This window comes from Orussus abietinus, unplaced genomic scaffold (genome assembly GCF_000612105.2).
Source record: "Orussus abietinus isolate OABI.00-Male unplaced genomic scaffold, Oabi_2.0 scaffold60, whole genome shotgun sequence".
Lineage (NCBI taxonomy): Eukaryota > Metazoa > Arthropoda > Insecta > Hymenoptera > Orussidae > Orussus > Orussus abietinus.
Window position 1 is genome coordinate 532,800 of NW_019394447.1, and position 18,742 is coordinate 551,541.

At 39.7% G+C, this 18,742-nt stretch overlaps 2 protein-coding genes across 6 annotated transcripts; one reads left to right on the forward strand and one right to left on the reverse strand.

Moving 5' to 3' along the window:
- The first annotated feature begins 222 nt into the window (after positions 1-222).
- LOC105696637 lies at positions 223-3,915 on the forward strand. 5 transcript variants are annotated; one of them, XR_001103736.1, is made up of 5 exons: positions 223-354; positions 1,026-1,120; positions 1,216-1,512; positions 1,931-2,075; positions 2,956-3,552. XR_001103736.1 is itself a non-coding variant. In XM_012419258.1 (3 exons), exons 1-2 carry the CDS (start codon positions 1,913-1,915, stop codon positions 3,210-3,212), a joined length of 420 nt encoding a protein of 139 aa, XP_012274681.1. In that variant the 5' UTR covers positions 1,896-1,912; the 3' UTR covers positions 3,213-3,261; positions 3,811-3,915. The 5 variants fall into 5 exon arrangements, 2 of the variants coding, with proteins under 2 accessions (XP_012274681.1, XP_012274680.1); XR_001103735.2 differs by lacking the exon at positions 223-354 and having other exon boundaries at positions 810-1,120; positions 2,939-3,363; XR_001103734.2 differs by lacking the exon at positions 223-354 and having other exon boundaries at positions 810-1,120; positions 2,956-3,355.
- Positions 393-4,563, reverse strand: LOC105696636. The gene is made up of 4 exons (XM_012419255.1): positions 4,172-4,563; positions 3,841-4,035; positions 1,208-1,413; positions 393-817 (listed from the first exon to the last, which is right to left on the reverse strand). Exons 1-4 carry the CDS (start codon positions 4,260-4,262, stop codon positions 659-661), a joined length of 651 nt encoding a protein of 216 aa, XP_012274678.1. The 5' UTR covers positions 4,263-4,563; the 3' UTR covers positions 393-658.
- Positions 4,564-18,742: the final 14,179 nt, after the last annotated feature.

The window sequence follows — 18,742 nt, forward strand, 5'->3', positions numbered from 1 at the left end:
TAAAAATTTGTGCTAAGCCAGTTCATATGAATCATCTCGCATTTCCCCCTCCAAAAACTTTCCGTAATGCCGTGAACTACTCATTTTTCACATTTTCGCTCAATTTGCTTTACGTAATAGACCCCCAGGAGGGGAAGCCGTGCATAGGAAAAGGAGCGGGTAGGATAGCCATATTGTTGTGTTTGTTTTTCAGCCTCCTGATTGGTAGGTCATCTGCTTCATATTTCACGTTTGTTCTTATTTATTTATTTTTGCCATTTCTCTATGTAAAACATAATTTTTACACTTCTTTATGCTACTTTAGACACATTGTATCTTGACCATCAACAAGGTGCCGCAATGAAAAAAAAACAGGTATACGTATATTTAATACAAAACAACTGACACGACGAGATAAACTCCAGACGATGCCTTTAAAAATACTGAAGTATTTATTTTCGTACGAAAAGAAATACAAAATTGTATGCACAGTTTCGAGGCTACGTCATGTGACTAATGTTATTCTTATTACATAGATGTGTACTTAAGAACTATTTTACGTGAGCGAATTGAGAGTACTGAGTAGTGAAATATAAATAAGACTAAAAGTACAATACTCATAGAATGACGTGATTCATTCGTACATTAGCGCGCCTTATGTCAAAGTGTTATTTTCAATTTACAAACGGATCCCTGGGTTTCGGGAAGCCACGAAACTCAAAAGTTCGTCGCTGTCTTCGCAGACGAATGGCTTCACATGGTGACAGGCCACGTCGTGCCACTTGATTCCATCATTGTAAAAGTTGTTCAAAATAGACAAACAAGACTCGTCGTTACCCTGGAATTTTGAATCAGATAAGTTAATTACATAAAAAAACGAAATACTTAAACTTATACAGTCACGCTGCGATACGCAAGTGAACTGCTACATTCGGTGTTCATTTCTACTTATTTTCTACAAAATTCTACTTTTACTTTCGATAAATCGTTACATTTTTAATAAATATTCGAAAAACCATTTTTCCTGTTGTCTTCCAATTTTTCAGGTGAATCATAAATTCTCCTCAGGCCAAAAGATTTGGAGTTGCACACATTCTAGTATAAACTGAAGTCCAAAAGTGATGAAGAGCGATCTCAAGAGGTGGACGGATTAATGAAAACTGATTGAATATTCGGGCTTTTATAGTCTGAAAGAAGTTACAAGAAAATAAAATATTTGTATTTGTACCTGAGCAGCTTCGCGGTTGTCTGGTTGAGGTTGTCCATATCCACCAGTGTTGCTCCAATCGCCAGAATTGCGTTGAGTGGTTGACCCAATCTTAGCACCGGAACCGGACCAGAACCATCCGTTAATATTCTGCGGCTGCAGATCGGGCCGATCGCAGCCATTAAAGTTGCACTTGCGTCCAGATGTCCAGATATACCTCACATTTCCTGTCGCAAATTCCAATCGCTAATTATATCATGAACACACACGAATATACATGCGCCATTAATGGATCCAACCAGAAATCATGATATTCACATTCTCAGGTACAAAACAATTAATTAGGTTACATTTAGAAACAATAACAAATTCTTCGAGGAAGCCACCGAGAAACGCGTTCAAAGGACGTGCACTTGCTAAAAGACAAAGAAATTACTTTTGCAATTTCCTTGGACACAGTGCTACCGACAGTAGGCTCGTTATTCTTAATTTCTCATTCTTCGTCGAGATTTCAACATATGCAGGTGCACAAAGAACTTTTTAGAATCCTCATACTAGATAGGACATACTTCCGATAAGAATCGATTTTTATATGGAAATTACGAAATATAATACTTCTAATATATTATGTTGCAATTGGGCCAAGAATTTCTCGTTATGTAAAGGCCCCTTGAGACATGGTAGATCAGTAAATATTCGTGATTGAACCTATAATTTAGTTTCGAAATGAATGCTTCTATTCAGACGATTGGAGCCTCGTTATGTCGAAAGTTGGTCATCTCGTCGGCTAAAGTAAGCCCCGATATTCGCTCAGAAATAATCTCGCGTACGAGTACACGAGAACGTCGAGAGGTCAAGAGCGATCGCCCCAGGCAACTACAGCTCATTGGTAAGCTCTTGTCCTTAAAATATGCTCTTAGGTCTACCCAACATAACAACAGGTGACACATCAATGGATGTACATCTGCATGGTGCCTTTCTTTCTCTTTTTATTTTGTACATATCCTTCATAAAACCTAATTATTGTTATAATAAATATATAACAGATTGTAGTTGAGCAATGAAGAGGAAAAGAAAGTCTACCCAACATGCTAGTTTTTACTGTACTGCTTTAAAGAAACTTTAAAGAAACACTGCCTAACGTAGAATACGTAATAACATGAGATAAAACATAAAATCACTATTATCACCAGGATGGTCCCACATATATTCAATAAAATGCTATAGTGAAACTATCAAATATTTATCATGAAAATTGAATCTCGTTCTTATCGTCGAATGTGATTAACTGCAAACATTTCGGGTCGATTGAAGGATTTGTGAGCGCTTACTAATGTCGCTATTTTGCAATTTAAAGTGCATGCAAAGTTATCAAAGGTTCAATTGTATTGCCTAGTGTAGTAATGGCGATAAAAGGAGATAATACTGTAATGGGTACTCCTTTAGGAGATATTTATTGAAAGTCACCGCAAAAGATACTTTTCTTCCATATTTACTGCACAAATTGTACGCGTCAAAACGAACATCACGGTGTAGTGATATACAGCCCACGTCTTTATAGCTTTGATAATGGGAAAGAAAGAAGATTTGCAGCTGCAATGTCTTCCTCTACGAGCACTAAACGTGCATTGTATTTCACTCGTATAATGAGCGGACGATCTTACCGAAGACCAGGTTCACGTTCTTATGCTCGTGACTTCGCTCTAAAGGGGAAATATAGAAATCTTCGAATTTTATTACTTGACCTTTCAGCCGTCTCATTTCCTTAGGGGGCGTCACGGACTACTTCTGTTTTTCGCCACGGAAAAAGATCAGAAAACAGATGCCAGGAAAAAAGATCAGAAAACAGATGCCAGGAAAAAATATCAGAAAACAGATGCCCCGAAGATTGCCGACAACTTGGCAAGTTATTTTTCGAAGCGACGGTCAAGTGAAAGTGGGTTGGTTCGACCAGTCGTCTTTTACTTGCATCCTCTGCATCTGCAGGTGTGCTATGCACATGCACAAGGATGTAACTCACACGTGACCGTAAAAACTGCAGAAATGTCCTTCGCTCGTCGTTGAGTGAAAATAAGGTACATTTACCTGGTTAAAATGCGGCATATAAGGAGATCCCAGGAATAGCCTTACCTTCTACGGTATAGATTGTATGCAAATGGTATTAAATTATTGTCAACAACAATCTGACGGATATCCACAGCGATTATTAGCCCTCTTATATTTCTTATACTTAGAGAACAAATTTGGTTCATTGGACAAAATCGTTAGACTGCATTTCGTTAATTTCAGAATTTCAGTTCACTTGAGCGAACTAGTTTGTCTCGATCAAAGTGTCAGTTAAATCGTTTTGCTAATCTTAGATAATATTTAGCGTGATCCATCAAAACATTTTATGTAATCATATCGTATAACTGATCCATGCAAATGTTATTTACCCCAACGAACGCTTTTCTGCATGTAGACGGGATGATCGATAAAATGCTATAAATGTACCTATCAAATTTGATCGTCAAGCAATGTTCATTAATGTAACCATTCGGGATGAGCGGGACCGACATATTGCTGACCGTATGTACGGTATGGAAGAGTTAAAACACTTCATGTAATTTGTCCGCTGTTTACAGGGTACGTTGCATGCAAGACAAATATTTTACCTCGTGCGATCCTCTGCTTAATGAACTCGTTCTCTTGAGGAGTTTCCAAGGAGACGGCGTCCATGCAGTGTCGACGGCAAATGTTGCGAGCATCCAGCCAATCCACTTCGAGGTTCCTTGTGGGTTGATGTTCCCAACTGAAGAAATACGTATGGGCAACTCCTCTGGCATCTCGATAATTTGCGTGACGTACCCCTAAAAGTTAAGGCGACTTTGATATTTCCATTCGTCCTTCGTTCCCACGGTTGGGCAGTCACAGCACTGGGTCCATAATAACGTTGGAATTAAAATTCAACCGTAATAAAAATAGTTTTTATATCAGGATACTCACTATTGGCACAGCTTCGTGGATCCGGCAATGCAAGACGTCGTTGTGCGCTCACCGCAACAATGCCGAAGAATAAGAGATAAATCGCCTTCATTGTCCGCTCTGACCTTAAAATTTAAGACAGATTTAAGATTAAATTCTGCGTGAAGCGGTAATGGAGGAAGACAACGTTTGTAAGGAATTCTGATAATTCAGTGGTCATGCCTTCGATTAAGGTGAAGTGAAACCCTCCTCAAATCAGTCTATTCAAATAAGACACTTTTTTTTAAGGGTATTAAGGATAAAACTGTCCGAAACTTTGATACATCACTCGTGAGCACGTAGGAATTATCCGGACACTTTGAAAATTTTGATTTTTCACGATTTTTTAAGTTCCCCGACGCGTTTCACTTCACCTTAACGGCGGAATAAGGTTTCATCTATATCAAGACATCTATAAAAAATGTAATAATAATAATGCAGAATATGAAATTATTTCCACGACATTTTTATTTGTAGGGAGCCTGAGTAGGTGAAAAATCGTGGATTCGTTTGAAAAACGCGAAGTCACCGATAATTTAAAAAAGGTTGCTCATTATGGATGCTCGAATACTATTTAGTTAAAACTATTTATTACTTAATCGTCGGTTCTTCGGCGATGCGACTAATGTTAACTATTGAGGACTCGTTATACTGCGAAAGGAAAGGTCTTGATGTCTGAGAGTCCTAGGATGTGAAATAGAAATCATGTGACTAAACTGAAATCATATGTTTTCGAGAACGTGAGAAAAAAAAGTGCTCGAAAGATTACAAATTCACGTAAGAAGACATCTTTCATAAATACCAGTCGGAGAATGTATGATAATTACAGCTTGGAGTTAAAACATTGAATTTGAGTCTTGGTTACATCGCTTAACGCATACGCGTGATAAGAAGGTTCGGGACGTTCGATTACGACACCAAAGCTTCTACATTAATTGCGTACATTGCATTAAAGGTTCTAGACACTGTGGTGAAATTCGAGGAACGCATTGCGTAAGTTCACGTAATGTCGCAATTTTGCACTACGCTCTGGAAAGGTGAGCGAGGGTCTGGAGTTCAATCGCGCAGTCGCTTTTCTCTCGGAAAATGTTACCGAAGTTTTGCCACCGTACATATTTGGTAAGGAACGATCAATTGCACGTGACGCCGAACAATAAATACCAAGACGAGCAGAACGATGCCGAGCTACGAAACTCGTAAAGGTGCCTCTTTTTAATTGCCCATTAGTGTCCGCAGCTACAGATTAGTTTCCATTCTTAGAGATAGTTACTGCACATTTTCACTTAAGCATGGCCGGACTTAAGACAGAAATTGACGCGTAAATCAATTCTTGTGCCTCGCCTGACTGAATAGTAAGTAAACTTTTGCCTTATTGTTAATTAAAATGTCTCCCTAATTATTAATAAACCTAATGAAGACAATATTTTTCCAAAAAGATGTTCCCGTTAAAAAAAGTGTTACAAGTACCCAACTTGTGATGAGTCTTATGGATGGTACCAGAATTGAAGTCAATGATATATTTTCAACAAAGGTCCTTCCGAAGGTGTAATGCAAAATTGTTCGATCCACAGAAAGACTTGTCAATGACATTCGGCGAAGGTTAGCGTGGTCCATGATCGTTACTTTCACAGGAATAAAGGAAGATGAATGTGCATACAATTACATGCTCATATAACACGTCACATGTAACAACTCACTCTGTGTACATTGATCGCTGCATAAATAATCTCCCTCTTTTGAATATTCGTTTGAAATTACGTATTATGAAATGTCGTGCTCATATTTTTTAAGCACACCAAGAAGAGCTACAATTACCATCCTGGATGTACTTTCATTACCTACAGCTAATTCTGTTCTATTTAAATGGACACTAACAATCGATACATCGTGCAGAGATTATCAGACATTATGTTTCTATCGCACATAGGAAAGGGTACTACTTTCTCTTATCTGATATTAAATTACGCACTAAATCCGCAGAAAATGTATCAGTAATTCGATACTTTCCTGCTATCTATCTATATACTTACTAATATCGTAGTATATTTATAACATTGTAGAAATAATAAAGAGAAATAATATTTAATATGTAATGCAAAGAGGCAACAAAAGCATAAATAACATTTAATATTATATTATTGAAATACTATGAAAATGAGGTATGTTCTTGATATAATTGACGAATTTGTTATAGATCTTAAAAAAAGAAGTGAAATCTCTTCAAAAAACACCTTCGGTGTAAAAAAAACTTTGCCAAATACATTTTTATTTCCGACTTCAATTACAAAAATAGCTCGACAATGGAAATCAATTATCTTTGCCAAATACAATAGTACTTTCATACTATTAAAACTCTAATCAGTTATTTTTCCCAAATGTCATAGTATATTTTGCCCCCATGTAATACAAGTACATCCATTCCGAAAAATTTGTTTTGCCTCGGAATAATGTCTGGGAAAATGTTCAGTTTTCTACTTCATCTAATAAAATAAAAAAATATATATAAACTAAATCTAACCATATAAATAAAATTAGAAACTCAATTTGAAAACAACATTTTATTTGGCGAGCACTGGAAGTATACTCGTACGACTTATCATCACTATTTTAGTGCTCGCCAAATAAAATGTTGTTTTCAAATTGAGTTTCTAATTTTATTTATATGGTTAGATTTAGTTTATATATATTTTTTTATTTTATTATATGAAGTAGAACACTGAACATTTTCCCAGACATTATTCCGAAGCAAAACAAATTTTTCGGAATGGATGTACTTGTATTACATGGGGGCAAAATATACTATGACATTTGGGAAAAATAACTGATTAGAGTTTTAATAGTATGAAAGTACTATTGTATTTGGCAAAGATAATTGATTTCCATTGTCGAGCTATTTTTGTAATTGAAGTCGGAAATAAAAATGTATTTGGCAAAGTTTTTTTTACACCGAAGGTGTTTTTTGAAGATATTAAATTACGCACTAAATCCGCAGGAAATCAACTTTAGCATAATTAGCCATTAAATTATAAATTGAATGCCTTCAATGAGCGTTAATCATGTATAAGTCAAGACACGTAGCATCAAAGGATCACATCAAACTCACGTCAGACTTTTATAGCGCCAGGTGAACATAGAGTAGATGGATCACAAAACTGAAATACGTTTCTACGTGAGCTTTCCTCTCATTTGACGTGAACAATAAAGACCCGAAGATATACTTTTCAGAATTCAATGACTATCATCAAAGATGGACACAACCATATCGATTCCAACGAAACAGGCTCATTATGTCACACAGATGAAATTCAATGAATAACGAACGAAATAAATAAATGGTTCGAAAATAGCCGTTCTTCCACAGTGGTTTGTTCCGGTGTTTTAATGTTCAATGAAATGATACGTGATAAGTAGGTGATTTCCTTTCGTTCTCATGGTATCCTCTACTAAAGAAAGCTGCACTTTTTATTCTCGTTTCAACTATCGCGGTTACTTTACGTTTCTTTGCCATCTTACATCTTGTACGTGCCGTTGCTGAAAAGAGCACCACGAGATCCGCGAAAGAGTCGTCGACGAAGGCTAAGAGATCAATTGCGCTTTCTTCAAGAGATAGGACTAAGAAGAGCCTTCAATTTCACTTGAATTATAACAGTCGTTCCGATCCTTAGGTCTGGTTAAACGGAGGTTTCCGCAGGTTTTACGAACCGAGTCGTCATTCAACCCTCGGACCAAAAAGAGGCTGCTAACATTAAATCTCTCCGATCTCTCTTAGGGACCCGATTGTTTCGTCAAAAACCCAGTTTCCTTGCGTCCATAAACCGGCAAGTGGGAAAGTGAAGAAAGTAACAACATGTAAAAATTAATGTTGTTAATCAAGTACGGTGAATCTTCCTCATCTCCGACATCCAGTGGCACCAGTATTTGCATCAGGAACTGGAAATTTCACTGGCTTAAAAAGAACCCCGCAACCTTACTTTCCTCCGTTTAATCACCTTTCTAACTCTTAGGATGGTTCTGGCGCAAAACAGCGTTTTCGCGGGTTTTACGAACCGAGACAAATAGGAACATCGCTCGACTTGGCAGAAATCGGAAAAGGACGGCCATGAATGTTAGGGCGATTTCTCCCTGGTGTTCGATCCTTTCGAACTTCTTATTAGATTAACTCTAAACAATGGAAAACATTCCTATTAATCTCGGCGCCATTGGCTTCAAGACCGAATTTCTTGCAGAGAACTCTCGAGGCCATTTCCTGGTGATATCGACGTCGCTTCCTCTCGCCGATCTGGCGAGATGAGACTAAAAGTGCACTTAGAATAACCGCCATTAATCTTTCTCCTTCCTGCGGAGAAAGCGAACAAGTTTGAGCCTCGCTCGTAGGACTAGGATCGCCGGAAAAAATGCCCACGGATGGTATTTTCTGCAACCACATCCATCCAGTTGCCTTCGGCGAATCGGCAAGAGATCGCATCAGCTTCCCCGATAGGAAATGGTTAACAAGAGACTAAGCGGGAACACTTTGATTTTTCAATTTCAGCTCAGGGCACTACATACCGTTTCTCTCTAATACCCCATTTGCGCGGAAACCACAAATTCAGGTCGAGAATAAGTTCTCTTAAATCGATTCGGCCAGGATCCTGAGTATCCCAGATTATATCGAGAATACCATGTTAAAAAGTATTCCAATTTTTTTTTTTCCAACTTTTATTCAGACGTGGTGTACTAACGTTATTACATTATATGTACACATTTCATAAACACACGTCATAAATTTTGTACACAAGTGTACTAATTTCCCTCCGCGACTTCACGAAATCAAAAAATGCTCTCATGAAATTATAAATTCATTTAGAAATTTGTAATGAATATACTAATTCACTTTTACGACTTCAAACGTTTATATTTTCCCTACAACACAAAAGTGCGTGGTACTGGGAATATATTTTTAACAATGTGTTCAAGCGCATCAACAAAAAAAAAAAAATAACGATCGAGAAACAAGTATGCAGAAGAAAAAAGGTCTCCCTAGATTGACGCAACCTCCAGCAGCTTGATATTTTATTTCACAACGACTCAAAAGCGTCTTGAATTTCATTAACATTTTAACAATATACTCAAGGGGATACACCGGATAATGACGCTCAAGAAACAAGTAGCGATGAGAAGGTCTCTCTAGGTTTACACAACCTCCTGCAGCATCTCATCCGCCGGTCGTCGTTACAACAAAAAATGGCTTGCATGACTTCTCTAACTCGTTCAAGGCTCCGTATTCCGTATAATCGACCTCCGGGATCGAAATCCTCGATCACGGGATCGGTAATTGGAAAATCCCGAAGAAAGCGCCGGTAAATTTTTCCCAAGAAGAGTTTTACGCATGTAGCGAATTCTTGCGTGCGCTCCTCTACTATTACGCAATTTATCGAGCGATGGGTCATTACTTCCAAGAGTCCACCGGCGAGTCGCGGATTGCGGGATCGTGCACCGTGTAGAGGTGCACGATGTCGATGGACATCTGTGTCGTACTCCTCGAAGTCGTACAATGACGGACGCGAATGCCTCCCCTGGAGATACGGCATCGCCTGTGCAGGATGGGAGGGCATTGATGTCTCCCAGTGTACAATGTGGACATGAATGCCTCCCCTCCAGGTACGACATCGCCTGTGCAGGATGGGAGGGCATTGATGTCTCCCAGTGTACGAGGTCTAACGGGCCACCTTTAGCCAGTACGGGACGAAACAATGCCGTTCCTGGCCTCTGCTCGCCTTTGCTTGCCTGGTCGGCCCAGTTTTCGCGCGACAGTCTGGCCTGGATTTGCCATCTGGATTTTGACACGATTGACGTGTCCTTGTCTCTCTTTCTCCTTTCGTCCCTGCCGCCGGTCATTATCATCGCGTGAAAGTTTCAGCATTAAGGCGAAGTGAAACCCCCCTCAAATCGGTCGATTCAAATAAGGCACTTTTTTTAAGGGCTTTGAAATTGGCTCTGAAACCTTGACACATGACAGGTGAGCACCTAGGAATTATTCTGACAATTTGAAAATTTGCAATTTTTAAAATGGCGTCGAGCTTTCATATTTCGATCGATACCCAATTATAGAAGGCTCTAATATGAGAAGCGAAAGGGTCAGGACAATTGTACGACAATTTATAACAGTCTGATAATCGAGAAACTCGCATTTGAACGGAATAAAGGCGAAAAAGTGTCTTATGTGCTTCTACGCTAAAACGATGGTAATGAGAGGTGTAGGAGTGAAAATTTAGTTATTTTGATGAGCAATATCCGACGCTAATAAGTGGTAACGCATATTTATAACGATGTACGAAAGTCAACACATGAGGGAATTAAAAATAAATGATTACCGATTATAGGTGACTTTTTGAGGATGAAAAAGGAATTTATTGTTAATGCGATTGAGTCTGAAGGTAGAGTCGTTGGGAATTGAGGTTAAGATCGATTGTAATTATTTGTGCGATTTGTCATCCTGTCGAATATTGGATTAAAGTTTTATCGTAAAGTGTCAATCGCGTTAATAGGAGGATTTAAGGAAATTTTGTAATCACGTTATTCATGGCCAGGTATAATCAACGGGTCAAGTATGAAGTGAAACCGTCGTTACGTAGCCGACTTTGAGATCTGTGTCATATGGTTAAGATATCTATGATATCTGGAACTCCATAACTTTTAGCTTTGCGATGAAAGATGTCTATGATGTGTGGTAATTCCATAACTTTTAGCTTTGCAAGCCAAAGCTCGTCCAGGGCGGAACGCGTTATGACGTATTATGGTTAAGCGGTAATTAAGGAACGGCATCGTAAACATTTGTTCTGATCAACAATCGTTTTAATGCAAAAGGCGTAATAATAAAATATACCGACTAAATTCGAGAGAATAAATAACGAAATATATTTCTAATAAATATCAGTTTCGTCTAAGCAATATTTCATGGTGGCAGTACCTATCTTAAATGCATTTCTTCGTGACAATCCTTAATTCTAATTTTGCACACAGAATTCCTATATAGGGCATAGAGTCTAAAAGACCTCAAAATGTCGAGAGAATCACTCAATGCAATCAATCTCAATTTCGATTGATACACGAAACGAATGAAAAGAATTTAAGTAAAAAAGAAATGTAAAATAAAGCAATTGTGGAGAGAAATGACAGAGGTGGGAAATGAATGAAAATAAATCCGAATAATCTCGCATTTCTTAATCAAGGAAGTGCCGGAGCACTTTAATTCATGTCAATTTCAGGCATGCCATAATAATTGTTCGTCAAGGGAAAATCGAGTGGCGACCGCATAATCGTGTAGAAAGTCACGAGGTGCTCGTCCTCGACTTACGTCACGGTGATAGAAAAAAAATTCCTTATGAAATGGCCAACCACGTTCCCGACGTGTTAATACAAATAAATATATATATCAAGAGGCGCCAATGGGAACTGCTAATCTAAAGTGCCGAAATTATTGCATAATTGAACAATTATACCTCGCGTGAGTTTTTTTAATGTTGCGACACCTGCTTTAGCGATGCGGGTCCTTCTAGTTATGTTGAAGTCATCGACCGTTGCGACAACTCCTCTCACGTCGCATAATAACCGTGTAGGAATAGCGGAATCAGGAAATCACATTTCAAGTTCTATAACCTTCCCACTACGAGAATGGAATTAAATCATAATGCCATCATTACTGATTACTATCATAGCGTTCCCTCTATAATGAAAATGATGCATAGCCTAGGCTTCGCACAAGTAAGAAACTGACACCAAAGCATAGAAGTAGAAACATGATGTAAAGGAGAACAAGAAATAAAACATTTTTCGGCATCAATCCTATCAAATTACATGACTATCCGAATTTTGAGAAAGTGACTTACTATTATAGCCCTTCGTTAAAAAAAGATTCCTTTGATAAGAGAGACGCGCATTAGCACGTGAATTTCATGTTAACGCTTTTACACGTTCAGTTTCGTATATAATACCTATTCCCAAAGACTCATATCTCACTTTTGGGGTTGAAAGACGTGTTTTCCATTTAAAGACGATAGATAAAAGACGTCTCTTAGCCATTTAAAGACTATGTATGAAAGACGCCTTTTAACGCTAAAAGTGAGGTACAAGGACAGACATCTAGGTTCTTCAATCGTCCTACTTTCTATTAAGAGAAAAAAAAAACGAGCGCAGTTCAAATAGTTTTCGTTAAATTTGACATTTAACAAGATACATTTTAATTTAAAGGCAAGCAATAGTCAATGTTAAACCGAAGCACATAATGTTTAAGTAATAACTTCTTATAAACTGTAAAAATGTACGAGTGACGTTCCCCGCAGTGGAGAATAAATTGTCACTAATGGTCATAAATCCTTTATCTATAAATAAGAGATAAAAATCTCAAAAAAATAAATATTAAATTAAATCAGATACGTATCATTTTTACCAGCAAAACACGCGATTGGCCTCGTAGAAAGATCAATGCAATTAAAAGAGCATTCACCCTTCTCTGACAAGGGGACCATCAAGGTGGACGCGTCAGAATGCAAATGAACTCAGCTTCGTCGTTTTAAGAGTGTAATATTTAAAACGAGTAACATCGATTCGAGGAGCCATTATATAGTTTCTTTGCCGAGGTGAAGTCGATGACCAGCCCATTCCTAGGACGGTCGCACCAATGGATGCGTGATACGCGTATGTACAACATGTCTAGAGACACATCGGGCCCAGTGACCCGATGGCTTCAACGAAGCATTCAAGAATACCCGACCTCGTCGACCAACATGAAGAATCGGCACAAATACCTCAAGGAATCCCGCCACTACCGCGAGACTTCATTCTTTACGTCCTAGTAGAGGTGTTAGTCGCGCTCTATTTTACATATATGTGCGAAAGAGATACCGCAACGAGGAATTCGGCGATGACCAAAAGAATCGTAAGAATCCTAAAACCATATGTTAAAAGTGGCGAGAAATTTTCGAAAAGTTTACGGCGGAAATTTTCGGAAAGTTTGCGGCGGAAATTTTCTCCCCGCCAGAAACCGTGCACGCTGGGAGACATCAATGCCCTCCCATCCTGCACAGGCGATGCCGTATCTGCAGGGGAGGCATTTATGTCCGCCATTGTACACTGGGAGACATCAATGCCCTCCCATCCTGCACAGGCGATGCCGTATCTGCAGGGGAGGCATTCATATCCACCACTGTACGTCGGTTCTCTCGCGACGTCGACCTTAAGGTGAAGTAAAACGCGAAGAGGAACTTGATCGACGTCGGTAAAAAAGATATTTCTAAATACCCACATTATGACAGCTGTCTCGAATTATTTTGGGTATTGCACTAAATGGAATACTAAGCTTGTCGTTTTCATACAATAATTATAAAGAAATTGAAGTAAAACTCCAGAGATCAGACAGTTCTATCCAATACTCTTAAAAAGAAGGGTCTTACTTGAAACGACTGATTTGAGCGGGGTTTCACTTCACCTTAAAATCGTGGCTAAGAGATCGGAAGCTGCCAGGAAACCATAATGTCGACGCGTCTAACGTCTTCTACTAAATAATCGTGCGTCGAATCGGTCGCATAATGGAACAACGAGTATTGTTCCAGAGCAACTATCCGGTGCAAATCGTCCTGACCTTAAATTCGAGTCGAATTGATTCGTAAATCTACTCAAAAGGTCTAGGGAGAAAGTGAATTAAGGCTGGTAGCATCGATTCGACCGGAATTCTTTAATGGTGCCTTACCTCTGTAGAGTCGGTCGAAGCGTATGCGGCTTTCGAAATTATTAGGGACGCACACGCGTGTTGACGATGATCGAAAAGAAGAAAGAAAGCGCGAGGAAGCTCCTGCACAGATTTCTAACCGCGGTTAAGGTGAAGTGAAACCCCCCTGAAATCAGTCGATTCAAGTAACACGTATTTTAAGGACATTGGATGGAAATCACAGATGGCGCAGGGGATTCCTCTGCAGTCAATTAGGGCCTCGGAAACCATGAATCTAGGGGATTTCCGGAGTTTTACTTCGATTCCTTTATAATTATTGTACGAAAACGACAGCTGGAGTATGCCATTTAGTACAATTCCCAATATAATTCGACATAGCTGTCGATATAAAAACGTAGGTACTTAGAATAATCGTCTTTACCGACGTCGATCAAGTTCCTCGACATGTTTTACTTCACCTTAAAGTCTCCAATATGGTGCTCACGTATGAGGAAATCTGTTGCCGAAATAAAATCGTACAGCAACGCCTCGAGTATCTGGTTTAATCGAGACCATTTTGATTCCAGCCGACCTTTAGCTTCGAGTAACGCGGAACCAGGAACTGGCAAATATCTATTTGTCCGAAGGATCGGCGTGGAGATGCGAGACCAGCTCGGTAATAGGAGGGAAAGTTGTTCCAGAATCGGTCCATCAACGGATCTCTTCGCCGACCCGTGGAAGACGTGGACACGTGTATCTCCTCAGGGTGTGAGGAATTCATTTTAATAATTAAAACCGTTACCGAGCACACCAGGAACTAGTATACTCTCGGTTCGGTCCCCTGCTCGCTCGTCCTCTTTTTTCACCATTTAATTTTGATCCTCCAGTGACTTTTTCAACGCGAGTCCCTCCATTTCACGGTGATTTCAACGTAATATCGAAGCATATTGTCGTGGATAATCGATTCTTCCACGCTCAGTTTCTCAGATGAACCTCGGATGAAAAATCACGTAGGAAAGCGCTTACAATCGATTTTGTAATCACTAGTTGCGAAGCCATCTCGTCATCCTTTTTAAGCCTTAATAATTCCTTCGTCTGTTTCTACTTTCAGAGGCTCCTTGGGACTGCGTGTCTCATCATCAATAAGAACGAGTACATGATCTGGGGAAGGTTCCCTGACTCTTCTACGAGCGAGCCCATCTAAAATCAATTTCATGCACAATTTCATCGGCTTTCATTATTTCCCGATAATTTTACAATGCCATAAATCCGTTTCATAATCGGCAGTTCCCAGAGGATGAAAGGCCTTGCTTACTCGCGTAATTACGGTGCGCAAAGGGTGAAGGTTTCTGGCAAGAAAGCGACTGTGAACGTACACTGTACTAAGGATTTTTTTTTCGCTTTTGTAAGTACTTCATATTGACAATACCATTTGAGAATGAGGAGCTACTTGTACGTATAGGCGAGAGGACGAAGCGACTAACCGTTAACTGGCCGTCTTTACGTCGTTTCGTGGAGAAGCGAGGCGATGGCCTATGGTTTCGTTTAACGACACGTTTTTCTATCCTTAGGCAGAAAAATTCCTCTCTCCGGTCGGATAAAAATTTCTATTCGGGAATTTCTGCATCACTGAAAAATCGATCCTGTGAATTTATCTGCATTCGCGAATGCACCACGTCTCACAATTACTATAATTGTAACTCAACGAAATGTTGGTAAACACGCGGTTATAGTTGCTCCCATGGAAGAGGATATCCGCAATCTTAAACTATTTACCAATCGATGGAATCGTCTAGCTGAGAAATATGAATACTTCATTATTCAGGTGTACCCTAAATTGAAAATTGATCCGTATATCCCTCCACTAAATTACACCTGCATGGAGTTAATAAATTTTCTCTTATCGTCGTAAGTAGCTAGAGAGAAACGAAAGGGTCAGGACAATTGTACGAGAATTTAGAACACTCTGGTAATCAAGAAACTCCCATTTGTACGGGATAAAGGCAAAAAAAGGGTCTTATGCGCGTCTACGCTAAAACGATGGGAATATGAGATCTTGGAGTGAAAATTTAGTTGACATGGAAATCATAGATGGCGCAGGGGGGCCTCTGTAGTCAATTAGGGCCTCGGAAACCATGAACCCAGGGGATTTCTCGAGTTTTACTTCGATTTCTTTATAAATATTGTTCGAAAACCACAGGTGGAGTATGACATTTAGTACAATACCCAATATAATTCGACACAGCTGTCAATATAAAAGCGAACGTTGGCAATGTAGGTATTTAGAAAAATCTTTTTTACCGACGTCAATCAAGTTCCTCGGCGCGTTTAGCTTCACCTTAAATTACCTGCATGCGTTTTATTAATTTCCACGCGAGGCGAAAGCTTCTGAATCGCATGTCCTCCTCACGTGGGAACGATGCACCCTACGTGGCTCAACTTGCGTAATTTCTTCGCGATCTGATGGATGTAGGGGAGACGTCTCTCAAGACACAACTCGCAGTATTACCATTGCACGGATGTCGGTTAACGAACCATGGGATTACGATGGTGCGAGCGTAACATTATTATGTAAGGGACCCGTTGGTGAAGTGACGGGACGAGAGCATTGTTGCCCTCACATGAGAGCCGAAGAACGCGTTCGTAAACGTTACAGTTTTCTCGTAAAAGTTGCAGAAAAGGAAGTATCGCACCTACATAAACACAGGAGTATGATCTGGATCAATAATCGCTTTCCGAAATCCTGTAAGACCTTCCTCGCCAGTAAGAGCAGTCACTGATGCGAATCCCAGCGATGTATGAAATATTCCTTATATCCATATATTAAGTAAGCACATAAAAATAAAATATGCAGAATGTCCTATCTTGCATGTGCCACCAAGAAATTTAACATTTCTCTTATTTTACCAGTTGATATGAGCGATTTAACCTGGGACACGTCCATAAAGGCGGGAAAGGCTTAAATAAAATTGAGGATAATGTGATTTTGTCCTGGAATTGGGCCGAAATCAGCCAAATTTAATATCATTTATATGGGAGCGATTCTAAATCTTGCTTCTCCTCTTTGCTACTCGTTAAGGTGAAGTGAAACGTTTCGAGGAAGTTGATCGACGTCGGTAAAGATTTTCCTAAATACTTACGTGGTTCAAATGCGAGTTTCTTCATTACTAGAGTGCTTTAAATTACCGTACAATTGTCCTGACCCTTTCGCTTCTCGTATTCGAGCCTTCAATAATTGGACATCGATCGAAATATGAGAGCTCGACGCCATTTTGATTCTGGTCTGGGCTAGGTTAAAAAATTGGTTTCAGAAATCCAAATTTTGAACGTGTCGGGATAATTCCTAGGTGCTCACGAGTCATGTGTCAAAGTTTTCTGACAGTTCGATCCAATGCCCTTAAAAAAAAAAAGTGTTATTCGAATCGAATGATTTGAGGGGGTTTCACTTCACTTTAAATCCTGTTATAGCGTCTCAAGCGAGAACATGATGTGGCGGACAACTCGTAGGGTGCCGATATCTGTTTCTTATATTTTCTCCGGGAATTTCCAACGCAAAGATCCTTTTTCGAAAGAAGGACCTTTCCTGGAGACAAAAGGGGGCACCCTAAGAGGACGGATGCATCTGCATTTGCACGTAGGCTGCAGAAAACTGGTTTCTCGGTGCATATAACCGTTCGATGTTGAAGCTACACCGTGTGGAAAGATTTCGCTTAAATTCGTCCCAGACTCGTCCCACTGACCTCGAGTATCGCTTCCTCCCGTTAGTCTTCCTGACGATGCGATCGAGATCGTCCCCTTTGGCAAGGTATCGGGACGACACATAAAAAAAAATGATTCACCCTGGCCACCCCATACTTCGACATGCAAATACCTCGACATTTTGGCTGGACTATCCAAAGAAACTAAGCCTCTCTTCGAAGTACCCATTCAAGCTAAAAAGTGTACGCAATCTAATGTATCAAAGTATGTTGTATCGTTTTCCAAGTCGTTAAGTATATTAAAATAAAAATATAAAAGACATCTGTACGATCGTATCATTATGTAATAGAATAATAAATAGTGAAGATAATCTCCTCGTAATGAAATAAAAAGGAAGAAATCTCGACTGATTCGACGATCCTACTTTTAGCTTCAATTGCATCGCGGGATCACTGTCTTCATCGTAAAGAAGAAAGAACCATATATGAGTCTATTCTCTTGCCAGGCAAGAATCCGGAAGCCAATTCGTATCTACGGAACAACAACCACGGAAGCTTCAAGACCTTAAGGGAAAAGAAATGAAATACAAAGAAGTCACGAAACGTGTGAATACTTATGCTCGAGGGTGTCTCCAAATCATGGCCTCGATATAGCTCTGCTCCGACAAGAAGGAGTTTCTTACAAATAGGCATAATTATCACATTTCAAAGAAAGTCTTGGGGACATACTTCCAGCGACCCGGAAGTCGCTCCTAATCGGGGATTCCCGAAACGTAAACGTCGCGTTCTCTCGACGACCCGATTTTTTGTCACCCGGATCTTCTTGACTCTACCTTGCGTCCGGATGATAAAAAAATGACTATCTGCGGTGCTCTGGTCTTTGATGACTTACCGAATGCTACTCTAGGGTCGGCGAACATACTTCCAGCGACCCGGAAGTCGCTCCTAATCGGGGATTCCCGAAACGTAAACGTCGCGTTCTCTCGACGACCCGACTTTTTGTCACCCGGATCTTCTTGTCTCTACCTTGCGTCAGGATGATAAGAAAATGACTATCTGCGGTGCTCTTCGCTTTGATGACTTACCGAATGCGATGCTAGGGTCGGCGAAGGGTCGTTAGGAAAAGGAAGCTGCCCAGAGATCCAACGAACGACGAATACAGGGAAGGAA